This window comes from Schistocerca cancellata, chromosome 9, assembly GCF_023864275.1.
Source record: "Schistocerca cancellata isolate TAMUIC-IGC-003103 chromosome 9, iqSchCanc2.1, whole genome shotgun sequence".
Taxonomy (NCBI): domain Eukaryota; kingdom Metazoa; phylum Arthropoda; class Insecta; order Orthoptera; family Acrididae; genus Schistocerca; species Schistocerca cancellata.
The window spans coordinates 370,641,732-370,653,508 of record NC_064634.1 but is presented as its reverse complement, the minus strand read 5'-3'; the positions used below and the strand labels follow the sequence as shown (position 1 = coordinate 370,653,508).

At 41.0% G+C, this 11,777-nt stretch overlaps 1 protein-coding gene across 1 annotated transcript; it reads right to left on the bottom strand.

Annotated features, from left to right (window-relative positions):
• Positions 1–243: 243 nt before the first annotated feature.
• On the bottom strand, positions 244–8,861 carry LOC126101425 (trypsin alpha-3-like). The gene is made up of 2 exons (XM_049912085.1): positions 8,808–8,861; positions 244–708 (listed from the first exon to the last, which is right to left on the bottom strand). Exons 1-2 carry the CDS (start codon positions 8,859–8,861, stop codon positions 244–246), a joined length of 519 nt encoding a protein of 172 aa, XP_049768042.1.
• Between the last annotated feature and the right edge of the window lie 2,916 nt (positions 8,862–11,777).

Sequence of the window (11,777 nt, the reverse complement as noted above, 5' to 3'; positions counted from 1 at the left end):
CAGACACTTAAAACCGTACAGTGTGAAGGTAACTCACCTTCTGTATTTCCTGTCTCATCTTCAGTATGTTGCCTCCAGCCTGCAGTACTTTCTATGGGACAAGAAACAAAATTAAAATAAACGACGAAACGTTTACATTGATCAGATTCTTTATTTAAAAGGGCAATTAGTTGCAGACAGACAGTTTGTTTGCGTTACATGGGCCACTGGAGGGAACCCAGGAAGCAAGAAAGTCAAGAGATCTTAGAATCCAGATGCAGATCGGATCCAGGAGCGCAGGTTGCCGACGCTGGCGTAGACACCGGGGATGGCTTCGCACTCTGAGCTCCCCCAGAAGACGATGCCCACTTGGGTGCCGCCATTGACCAGGGGTTCGCCGGAGTCTCCAGTGTAGACGTTCCTGCCGGCCTGGCCGGCGCACACCATGCGGTCGGTCACAGTGTTGATGTTGGCGAAGGTGTTTTTGCAGATGTTGCGGTCCACGATGGTGATGTCCACCTTCAGCAGACTACTGGCGGACGGTCCATCGGTGTACGTGGCTCCCCAGCCAGTCACCGTCACGGCGAGGCCACCTGGTGCATCGTAGTTGTCATTGGCGAGGGTCACTGCTCGTGCGTTCGTACCCAGTAGGGATCCAGACACCCGAAAACCAGAAACAACCAATGCACATACGCTACATGGAACGCAGTGCCATCTGTGATCTATGACCTGGAAAACGAACGTGGGTGTTTTCAAATATCATTTCAGTGTGATCAGAACCTTCTAACTGGAAATGGAGTTTGATGACAGAGGAGCAAGAATTATTCGCTGCTTTAAAACAAAGTTAATCCAGGATACAGATACCATATATGACTACTTTCATGAGCTGTTTCAGAAATAAGTTGTCCCTCTTCTGAATTGACAACGAGTCCCAGGAGGAATGGTCAACATACAGGGTTATGCCACCATCATTGTAGTGTTTGGGCCTAGGGGAGGTCTTTAAATGAGCTCTCCATGCAGTCCTGTCATTTACTACACATTTTATCAAAATTATTTTCTATCCTGGCACTATCCGTCATCTGGAATCTTCTGCGTCCTACGCTTTTTTCCGTTCACTGTTAATTCCATATTATGCATCGGTAATGAGTCTCTTTCCAGGAACGTTCAAGACAATTGTGTTTCTTCTTCGTTATAGCTTTTACAAGTTCTCTCTTTGCATTCACCCTTCTCAACACCATCTCATTTGTCACTTTGTCTACCCATATTTCCCCTTCCATTTTCCTCCAGATCCACATCTCAAATGCTTCTGTCCTTCTCTCTTCCTCCTTCCTCACTGACCATGTCTCAGCTTCCTATGATGCCACTCTCCATATAAATCACATTGCTAATCCCTTTCTCAGGTACCTGTCCATACCCCCACATAGAAGCCTGCTGTTTATATTTAATGCCACCATGTCAATCGCTATATGCGTTTTCACCTACTTATTACATCTCATGCCTTCGGTTATTATGCTTCCCAGCACTAATTTGTTCAATATGTTCCTGTTGCTACTCTATATTTCTTATTTTTCCTCCGCTTATCACCATGCATTTTGTCTTTTTCTTATTAATCGTCATCCCGATTTCCCACAGGTCTTACTCAATTCTTTGAATATTCCAATCATAGTGCTTTCGCTGTCTGCCAATAACACCGCATCGTCCTCAGACTGAATACATACTATCTTCCCACCAATAATCCACACTCCTTTTTTTTGTTTTAAAAATTTCTGAGTAATGAGTGCCATATATCTGTGAAACAGTACTGTGGAGGGACAGCAGCCTTCCCCCTGTCTCCTTCGAATTGTGCTTTCACCTGTCATCTCATTCAAAATCTGTACTACTGTTTTATGTTGTATGCATAGTTTGCTAATCGGTCTTCTATCCGTCCAGTCGACTCCATTCTTTCTTAGAATTTCCACCAATTTATTCCACTGTACCCTGTCAAAGACTTTCACGAAATCACTGGCAACAGTATGACCTTCTTCTTTCAGTCTAGCTCTCACCTGTAAGTCAAATTACATCTCTTGTGCCTTTCTGTATTCTAAATCTATGCAGTGTCTCTGAGTATTTTTTCCAGTCATGTGTGAAGTCTTCCAGGTATCATCATTAGTAGAAGTTTTGCCCCATAGGAAACGAATCTTGCTTTATGGTTCTCCATCTCTCTTAAATCCCTTTATACTTTCCCTTCTAAAAATCAGCATTCCTTGTCCCCTTCTATAACACTCGTTTTCTCATGTAATTCTTTAGGATAGGACATGACAGGAACGATCATTCTCTGCAAAAAGGTCCAGTGAACATGGCCTCTAAAGTGCATACCTTAACTCTCGCAATTCCAAGGGTGGCCCGGGAGGCGGGGGTGTACTTTATTCCCAAGTTCCGAAAATATTGTTATCCAGTCATGTACCTTACATTTTAAAACACTGAAAAAGTATTTATAGTTTTTAATTGTTTCTTATACTGCAATCTATAATTTTTTTTACTCTTTTTTGGTTGAACTTAAACCAAAAATTTATATTTTAGTGGTGAAGGTGACTTTTTGTAACAAATATCATCTTCATATTTTCGTGTTCAGGACTCTTCTTACACATCTATATATCTTTAAATACTATGTTATGAATAAATTCCTATTTTTAAATATTGGTAGTTGTCATGAAGGACCTCTTCCCACGATGTATAACTTTATTATTGCTAACAGTGTGGTGAAGGATATTTTCAGGTTCTGGACACTGCTTGTACATCTCTACCTATTTAAAAAGTATCTTCTTCATAAAAGCTCAAAATAGTTAACGAAATCTTTTATTTTCATTTTTGTAGTTACCATAAAGTACCTCGCCTTGGTAGATCGTGTTATCGTTGGTGTTACTAGGGTCATGAGCAACGAGCTCTCGTTCAGTAGCTGAGTCGTGCTTCACAGTAGTGAATACAGGAAATTGCTCAAAGCTCTAAGATATACACTTTAGAGCCCGTGTTAACTGTATTTTTTTTTTATCCATAGGGCCACCTATCTAAATATGGTAATCAAGGAACTTGCAGTAGAAGAGATAGGTCTGAGAGGATCGAAGATGGAAAAGTGCTCGTAGATCTCAGGGTATGCATTTTAGAACCCGTGTTCAGTAGACTTTTTGGCTTCTAATTAGCGTTAGGGTCGTATCCTTGAATACTGAACATTACGCAAGGGACACCCTGCGTACATAACATGAATCATACACCAAGTAATGTTCCCACGACAAGAATATCAAACCGCATATTGTGGTTTTTTAACGATATATAGATCGCTTTACCACATATTTTAATGAATTCAATCACTGGTTAACAGCTGAAAGAACCTAAAAAGTGTACAAGGAGAGAAATTCAGGAAGCGTTCAACGAATTCGAAAGTAAAATTTAGCCGGCAGATATGGTTAAAAATGATAAGAAATTCTGCTTTTTGCAAAGTGAGTCGCTCAGTACCAATATTGCAACCAATACGAAAGATGACGGAGAAAAGGTCGAAATACTGAACTGATCTTCGGGAATAGTTTCATGGCGGAAGATCATTCAATAAACTCACGAACGCAGAAATGACAAATAGTGAGAGAAGTAAATGCGGAATAGTAAATCAATTACTACCATTCAATATCGTAGTAGTATGTGGACGCGATGGAATACCCGATAGATTTTTAGAGATCATGCAAAGTAACATGCTTCTCTTCTACCAATAGTTTATCCTACAAAGTGCGATTAACGGAAGATACGTAAATGTAAAAGTTCGGCATGAACATGCGCACAGTTCTGGACCGATATCGCGGAGGTCTGTCTTGGGCAGGGTTGTGGAAGATGTTTTATGCTCAAGCATTATGACGTTTTAGGAGAATGAGAAAGTATTGTCTGACAACAGTGTGGATTCAGCAGACAGATATCGGAGGGAATTCAGCTCGCTGTGATAGGACATGGGAAGGAAAATGTTGTAGAAACAGCGTTCAGGTAGGTGCTGTTTTCCCTGACCTCTCGAAGGTATCCGGTACAAGTTCACATTGTTGTTAATGAACTAAATACGCCCTTACCCGTTATCGGACCACAAGTGTAACTGATTTGTTGTCCTTCCTGCAGACAGCACTCGACAAGTCGTTCGTAATGGAGTAAAATTGCTAGGTGTAAATCTAATCTTGGGGGCACCTAAAATTGTGTAACAGGGCCGTTACTGTTTACAGTACACATAAAGGACATAATGGACGACGTTGGTAAGTCGACGAGGCAGTTAGCAGATGAAGCAAATGGATGTAAGCAGGAAGACTGTAGGAAATTGCAGCCGACCGACGGCTGATGTATCACCTGACAGTTCAGACAGAGTATTATCAGTCTTCTGAATGATTTCATGCAGCCCCCCACCGATTCCTCTCCTGTGTTCCAAAATCTTCATCTCAGAGTAGCAATTGCAACCTACGTCGTCAGTTATTTCTTGCGTATATTCCATGCTCAGTGTGCTCTACAACTTTCAGCCCCCCCCCCCCCCGCCCCCTTAAGTCTTTCTTCGCCGATTCTGCGGAGAACCTCCCCGTTCCATACGTGATCATTCCACCCAATTTTTGACATTCTTCCGATGCACTCCTTCTCAGATGCTTCGTTTCTCTTCTGTTCCGGTATTTCAGCATTCCATGTTTCACTACCATACAGTGCTGTGCTCCAACCTTACATTCTCAGTAATTTATCCATAACTTTAAGTCCTATGTTTGATAACAGTAGGCCGGCCGGAGTGGCCGAGTGATTGTAGGCGCTTCAGTCCGGAACCGCGCGACCGCTACGGTCGCAGGTTCGAATCCTGCCTCGGGCATGGATGTGTGTGATGTCCTTAGGTTAGTTAGGTTATAGTAGTCCTAAGTTCTAAGGGACTGATGACCTCAGAAGTTAAGTCCCAGAGTGCTCAGAGCCATTTGAACCATTTGATAACAGTAGGCGTCTGTTTGCCCGGAATGCCCTTTTTGCCAGTACTAGTCTGCTTTTGATGTCTTCCTTTTCCATCCACCATGTTTCATTTTGCTTCCTAGATAACAGAAATACATCGTGATCCTGATGATAGGTTTCTGGCTATTCTCATTTGTGCTACATCTCAATACTTTCGTCGTCCTTTCATTTACTCTCAGCCCATACTCTGTCCTCATTACGCTGATCATTGTGTTCCACAGATTCTGTAACTCTTCTTCAGTTTCAATGAGGGAAACAATGTAATCAGCGAATCTCATCATCGACATATTTCCATCCTGAATTGTAATTCTAAGCTTGAACCATTATTTTATCTCCGTCATTCTTTCTTCGATTTATATATTGAACAGTACGGGCGAAATTCCACACCCCTTTGTTACACCCTTTCCAATCCCGGCAAGTCGTTCTTGGTCTTCAGTCTTATTGTTCCCTTTTGCTTCGTGTAATTAGTTGTCCATTACCAGTCTTTGTCTGCGGCTTACATATATTTTTCTCAGTAATTCCCACATCATGCACCGTTTTACATTGCCGATCGCTTTTTCCAGGTCGGTAAATACTGTAAACGTGTCATGATTTTTCTTCACTTTTGCTTTCTTCATCAATCGAAACGTCAGAACTGGTATACTTCCAGTCTCATACATTCAACACACCAACGTGAATCGTCTTCTTCCTGCCATTTCGCCCAACGATTTTAGAAATTCCAATTGAATGTTATCTATCGGTGGTCTTCAGTTGTACAAAGCTCTCTCAGATAATGATTCTAGTGCTTGATCGCCTCTCTCTTCTCCGTCGTTCGTTGTATCTTCTTCTATCACGTTGTTAGACATGTTCTCCTCCTACCACAGGCCTTCAGTCTACTCTTTCAACGTATCACTCTCTCCTCTGGAACTAACAATGCAATTTAAATTGCACTCTTAACGTTAAAGTCCATACTTTTAATTTCCTAGAAAGGTTGTTTTGACTTTTCAATATGCTGAGTCATTTCTATTTCGATTTCTTATCATTTTTAGTGCATCCATTTCCCTTAACTTTTTTACATTTCCTGTCTATTTATTGCCTAAGCCACTTGTATTTATGTGTTCTGAATTTTCCTGAATATTTTTGTACATACTTTTTCCCTCGATCAAATAAACTATTTCTTCTGTTACCGATAATTTCTTGGTAGTTACCGTACTTTTCTTATACCTTTATCTTCTTTCCAACTTCTATGATTACATAGATGTCCATTCCTCTTCAACTGAACTTCCTACTGAGCTATTCGTTATCTCAGTGTCTATTGCCTGACAGAGCTTCAATCATATCTCTTCACTCTTTAGTACTTCCGTATCCCACGTCGTTGCGCATTGTTTCTTCCTGAACAGTCTCTTAAACTTCAGCCTACCCTTCACGATTACTAATCTGTGATGTGAGTGTGCGTCTGCTCCTGTTAATGCCTTAGAGTCTATAACTGATTTCGGAATCTCTGCCTGTTCATGATGTAATCTGAGTGAAACCTTCCCGTCCCTCCCGTCCTTTTCCTAGTTTATATTCGTCTTCTGATTCTTGAACAAAATTCCTAATAACACACTTGTTGGATTGGCAGATTAAGGAGAACATTTTGACAAAACATTTTGACAACGACATCAAAAACAACGCGATGTTCACATCTATACAGCTCTCAAAATTTGTGCAGGGTCTCGGAGTAACAATCTATTTGTTATGCAGATCAAACAGTCATGCTATCCGCAAATCTCCCTGTCTCCGCACTACTCTTATTTCAGTGCCAACTCTTTACTCACGACTCTTGACCTGCAGCTTCCATATTAGTCTTGCCTCATCCATCTGTGATCCTACTAAGTCTCGGTTATCTAAACTCCAGATGGTGCTAGACCCTAATCTGCCATTCTTTCTATCTTCTCCTGCAATCTTCCGATTTTCTTCATTTATCCAGTGCAAATCAGGTAATCCTCCCATAATTTCTGTATTTTAGTTTACTAGAAAAATCTCTTTCCCACTATCTCTTCATATTGTTCTGTACTGAATAAGTTAATTTAAAAATTCCATCGACCACAATGAGTTTCGGATAATTTGTATTGTATTGTATGTTAACCGGGGACCTAGAAACGACGGAGAGGCTCCGTCCCCGCCGCAGCCGCAGTGGTCCACAACACCACGACGACTACCGTAGTCCACCCCTCCACCGCCCCACACCGAACCCAGGGTTATTGTGCGGTTCGTCCTCCGGTGGACCCCCCCAGGGAACGTCTCACACCAGACGAGTGTAACCCCTATGTTTGCGTGGCAGAGTAATGGTGGTGCACGCGTACGTGGAGAACGTGTTTGCGCAGCAATCGCCGACTCAGTGTAACTGTGGCGGAATAAGGGGAACCAGCCCACATTCGCCGAGGCAGATGGAAAACCGCCTAAAAACCATCCACAGACTGGCCGGTTCAACGGACCTCGACACAAATCCGCCGGGCGGATTCGTGGCGGAGATCAGGCGCTCCTTCCCGCCCGGAATTCGGATAATTTAGTTTTATTATTTCTAATTATCATACAGCCTTAATTTCCTAAAGAATTTTGACGATGATTAGTTGGTTTCATCAACTGATGAAGGGTGGTTGTTGACAGTTGTCTGCTGTGTATTGAAAACAACTTTCGTGAATGATACATCAAAGGAAAATTGGTACGCCTCCAAAGAATGCGATGAGCTCATTGTTTAGTCTGTCTGACTTTGTTTTACATCTGTTTCCGTAACTACATACAAAGGGCTTATTTCAATAGTGGTATAAGTCCGTTACCTCCACCTTTCTGCCTATAATGCTTCTGAGATTAATCATCCAAATAAACAGAAAGAAATGTTCATCTCTAGCAAGAAGAGAGATATGCTTGAATATTTCTGCTATCTCAATTGCAGATTTTTCAGCACTCATTTAACTTTAGGACTCTGTATCTCACAATAAACAAAAATAGACTTGTACCACTATTGACATAAGCCCTTCATATACACACTACGTTCCTAATGTGCGTTATTTCCTTCAGGGTCCAGTGCAAAAAATTAAAATAAATTGTATTCATCAGCTATTGGCGACTAGGAAAAGGTGCACCACATCATACTGGTGAAAGTGCGACCAAACATTAAACCGTGGTGTTTACACGGAAACAATTGCTTCCTTTTATTAATTTCCACCGAATGGATAGCTGAAATCGTTTCTTCTAGAATGCATGGGTGATGATGGAATATGGTGACTAATTGCCATTCGAATCTAATATACACGGTTCCCATCCTAGGGATAGAACAAAAATTCATCACCACCAACGAGTAAGCGTAAGTGCAATAGCTACGAAAAACTCGTGGTGATCAGTGTTCTGAGTCATGCCCTAGTTTCCCTCGTAGTAACTCACTGAGTGACAAGGTGCGGTTACGTTGAGCTGATGCAAGGTTTAAATGCCAAATATGTTTCGGTAGCGTACAGGAAACTTGCAAGACCAGGACTCTCTAAAATGCACTAACTTTGTAGTTGTCCCACCAACTTGACCTCCAATTGGTCTTGTGGACAGGAGTTCTGCGGTACCTATCTGCTGTCCATAGTTGCAAAATGGGCACGTGCCGTGCTTTGTTAGGAAAAGGATTGTGTATGGGAGCCAAAAAACATAAGAACTGTGAAAGGAGAAAAAAATTTTGTGAGAGACGCGGCGGCATCATGCAACATCCATGACAGAAGACAATCTTTCCTGAATATTCCCCTGTGTGTTAACAGAGAAGAGAGGCATAATCAACGTCGTCATCCAGGTGATCTAGAAAATGTTGAGAAGTTATGTTAAATCGATTTTAGGCAAATGTCACAAACCTGAACAACAGCAACTTCGTAGTCAAAGGTATCGTCGTTGAACGATGCGTGCATGTAGCCAGAGGTGGCGCTTCTGACGAAACCACCGCTTCCATGAGTCGAGGCGCCAGCTCGGAAACCAGACAGGCGCTGAGGCCATCCACTCAGTGAGAAGCCGTCAGCGCCCAGTTGGCATTGATGATGGATGCTCCACAGATGAGCGAACCGCCGTACTGGAAAGACAGTTGCCACGGTTAGTTGGCTATGTTGGCAGAGGATCCTCCAATGATGCGGCCATGACTCTCGCTCCACAGCCTGGCCGGAGTGGGCAGAGCTAGAGCAGAGCTCAACAGGAACACGAGGAAGATGGTCAGGCACTGCATTGTGGAAGCCGTGACTGCCAGTGCGTCAGCTCTTGCCCTTTATATTCCATTAAAACTGCAGACTTAGATGAGGACGACGACCTATATCTCGTTTGGGGATCGTAATCCTGCAAGTTTGTCAAATTACTTCTGTCGCCTCAGATATAATGATCCCGATAACGGCCAAAACAGTTACTTCGGACATATGATGAGAGTGTGTTCTCATTACTCTGATTTTATTATTAAATCGCACACAGTATGAGTGGTGAAACTTTTATCTGTTTGATGAGTCCTTGATACGAATATGGATTATGGAGCTATCTGGGAGAGACGCCTAATGTACGTTATTTTCTCGAGGTTTCAGTGCAAAAATAAATTGTTTTCAACATCTAGTTGGCGACCAGGAGAATTAGTACTACATGGTACTACGTTCTGCTTGATTCGTACTAGTACCAAGGTAATGGGAATTTGCTTCCAGTCCACGATTTTTATCGTAAATATCTATAAAGAAATTAGATAACTAGGCCAACTAGATCGATTACTTCATAGTCAAAGCCATTATAAGTAAGAGGCTCTGAATTATCGACACATAGTGCGGTATCTTTTGTGATTTCAGAATAGTGACATTAAACTTTTAGAAATACACGTTGCGTGGAACTGAGTGCACTGTGCATCTGGTGGTGGTACTTAACGTATACGATTCTGCTCCATTCCAATCGCATATATTATTTTCAATGTGTGTTAAATTTTATCCGTATTGTTTTTCGCTGAGATATTACCCGAATAAATAGAATAAACTGCTGTTTGCCTAATAGGCGCTTCCTAATTTAACGTGAAAAATTCCACCTGTGGACGATAAAACATATACACCAATTTGCAAACAAATATTTATTAGTCGGTTGCCTGTAGCCTAACAACAGTCTATACTGCAGTTTAGGCAGGATATATTTACCATTCGAAAATAGTGTAGACTTACCAAGGAGTGTATTGGTGTTAACACAGGATGTGTTTATGATTTGAAATGACATTCAGTTCGTAACGAAGTAAATTCCTTTAATGTTGAATACAGCTTTAATTCCGACTAAAGCTTTGGCGTGTTTTCAGTAAATACGCCCTCATTTCTGCTCAGTATACAGTGGAATAACCTAAGGTGGGACGAAAAATTTTGTATGCCTCTTCATACTTAAAATTTCGTATGGTATCAGGTTTGTTGACAAAGACATCAGAGTGTAAGACACCAAAGAACTCCTCTCTCTCTATTTCGAAAGCATCTTCTACACTGTTTACTTTGTCACGTATAATTTCAGGGATATTAAAAGACTCTTCCGTCTTCTGAGAAATAATTTATGACCAATAGGTTCAGTGTAGTTTGTGAATTTGACGAAGATAAAAATTTGAAACAGTTGACGTCTTCTTCCTCCTTTGAAATACAGTTCTAAAATTTCAAACAGACTGACTTTCCATCGACTTCAGCTTTCGTCTTAGCATCATGAAAGTTGAGAGTAGCCTTGAATTCAGTCAAAAACTCAAAACCTAGTATCATTTATGTAGTAAGAAGGGGCAGAATGAAGAAGTTAACAAGAAACTAATGACCTTGGTAAACGAAATCGATACGTGTTTGGTTTCCAACCTCTACAGATTAATCACACCCTTAATTTTGATTCGTTGCTACGGAAATGTTGGACAAACAGTTAATTCCTAACATTTGCTGTAAACTTGTAACCTTCCCGTATAAAATAATAAAAATTATAATTTTTTGTTAATATATTAACTCATGAAAACTGATAAATTTTGAAGTAAGCAGAGCTACGCCATAGCCCTGTAAAATCAATCTGAATAAACTGAAAAATTCTTACCTTATGATGGTGTCGCCGGATAACGCTGTCTTAGTGCAATGCTGGCCTATCTACTGATACTGGACAACACTTGTCTGAGATCTGAATTATTAGAAAAACTGACTTTCCTTATTGACATAGCTGCACAGCTGGTCATCTAATCACTAAAGAACACATGACTATGATCTGAGAAAATTTCTGATAGATTTAAATTTAAATAAATGACTGGATCGGGACTGGTAATGACTTAAGGCAAAATTATTCCTTCCTTTTTTGTAGACTGGTAAAAATTATATTCTGAAAATCCTTTACATTATTAATAAAGATCTGCAATCCATTATATGAAGAACTGAATATTACAAATCTGGGTCAACTGGTGCTGACGAATCACAAAAATATTGAAATAAATTAATATTAACATCACAGACAAGTGAGTCAACTACGCAAATGCCAATAAAAATAATAAAATTTCCCTTACAATACGTGGCTATGAACTGCGCTTTACCAGTGACAGACTGCAACTGCTCTGTAGCAGCGAGCGATTGCAACTGCTGCTGAGACTGCTCTGACCTGCGACTCTATTGCAGCAAAGATATTTTCTGTCGCAGGCAGCGCGTGAGCAATACATCGAAATTACATTTGCTCCAGCAGGGTGGTGACCCGTTACAAACTTGCTCCCTGATTACCGAAACAGGACCACCTAATACGGCTGATAAAGACACCTGTCGAACATTGGATAAATTAAGATGGTCTGACTGTCTATCTTCTAACAAAGTATATAATCAAACTGGATA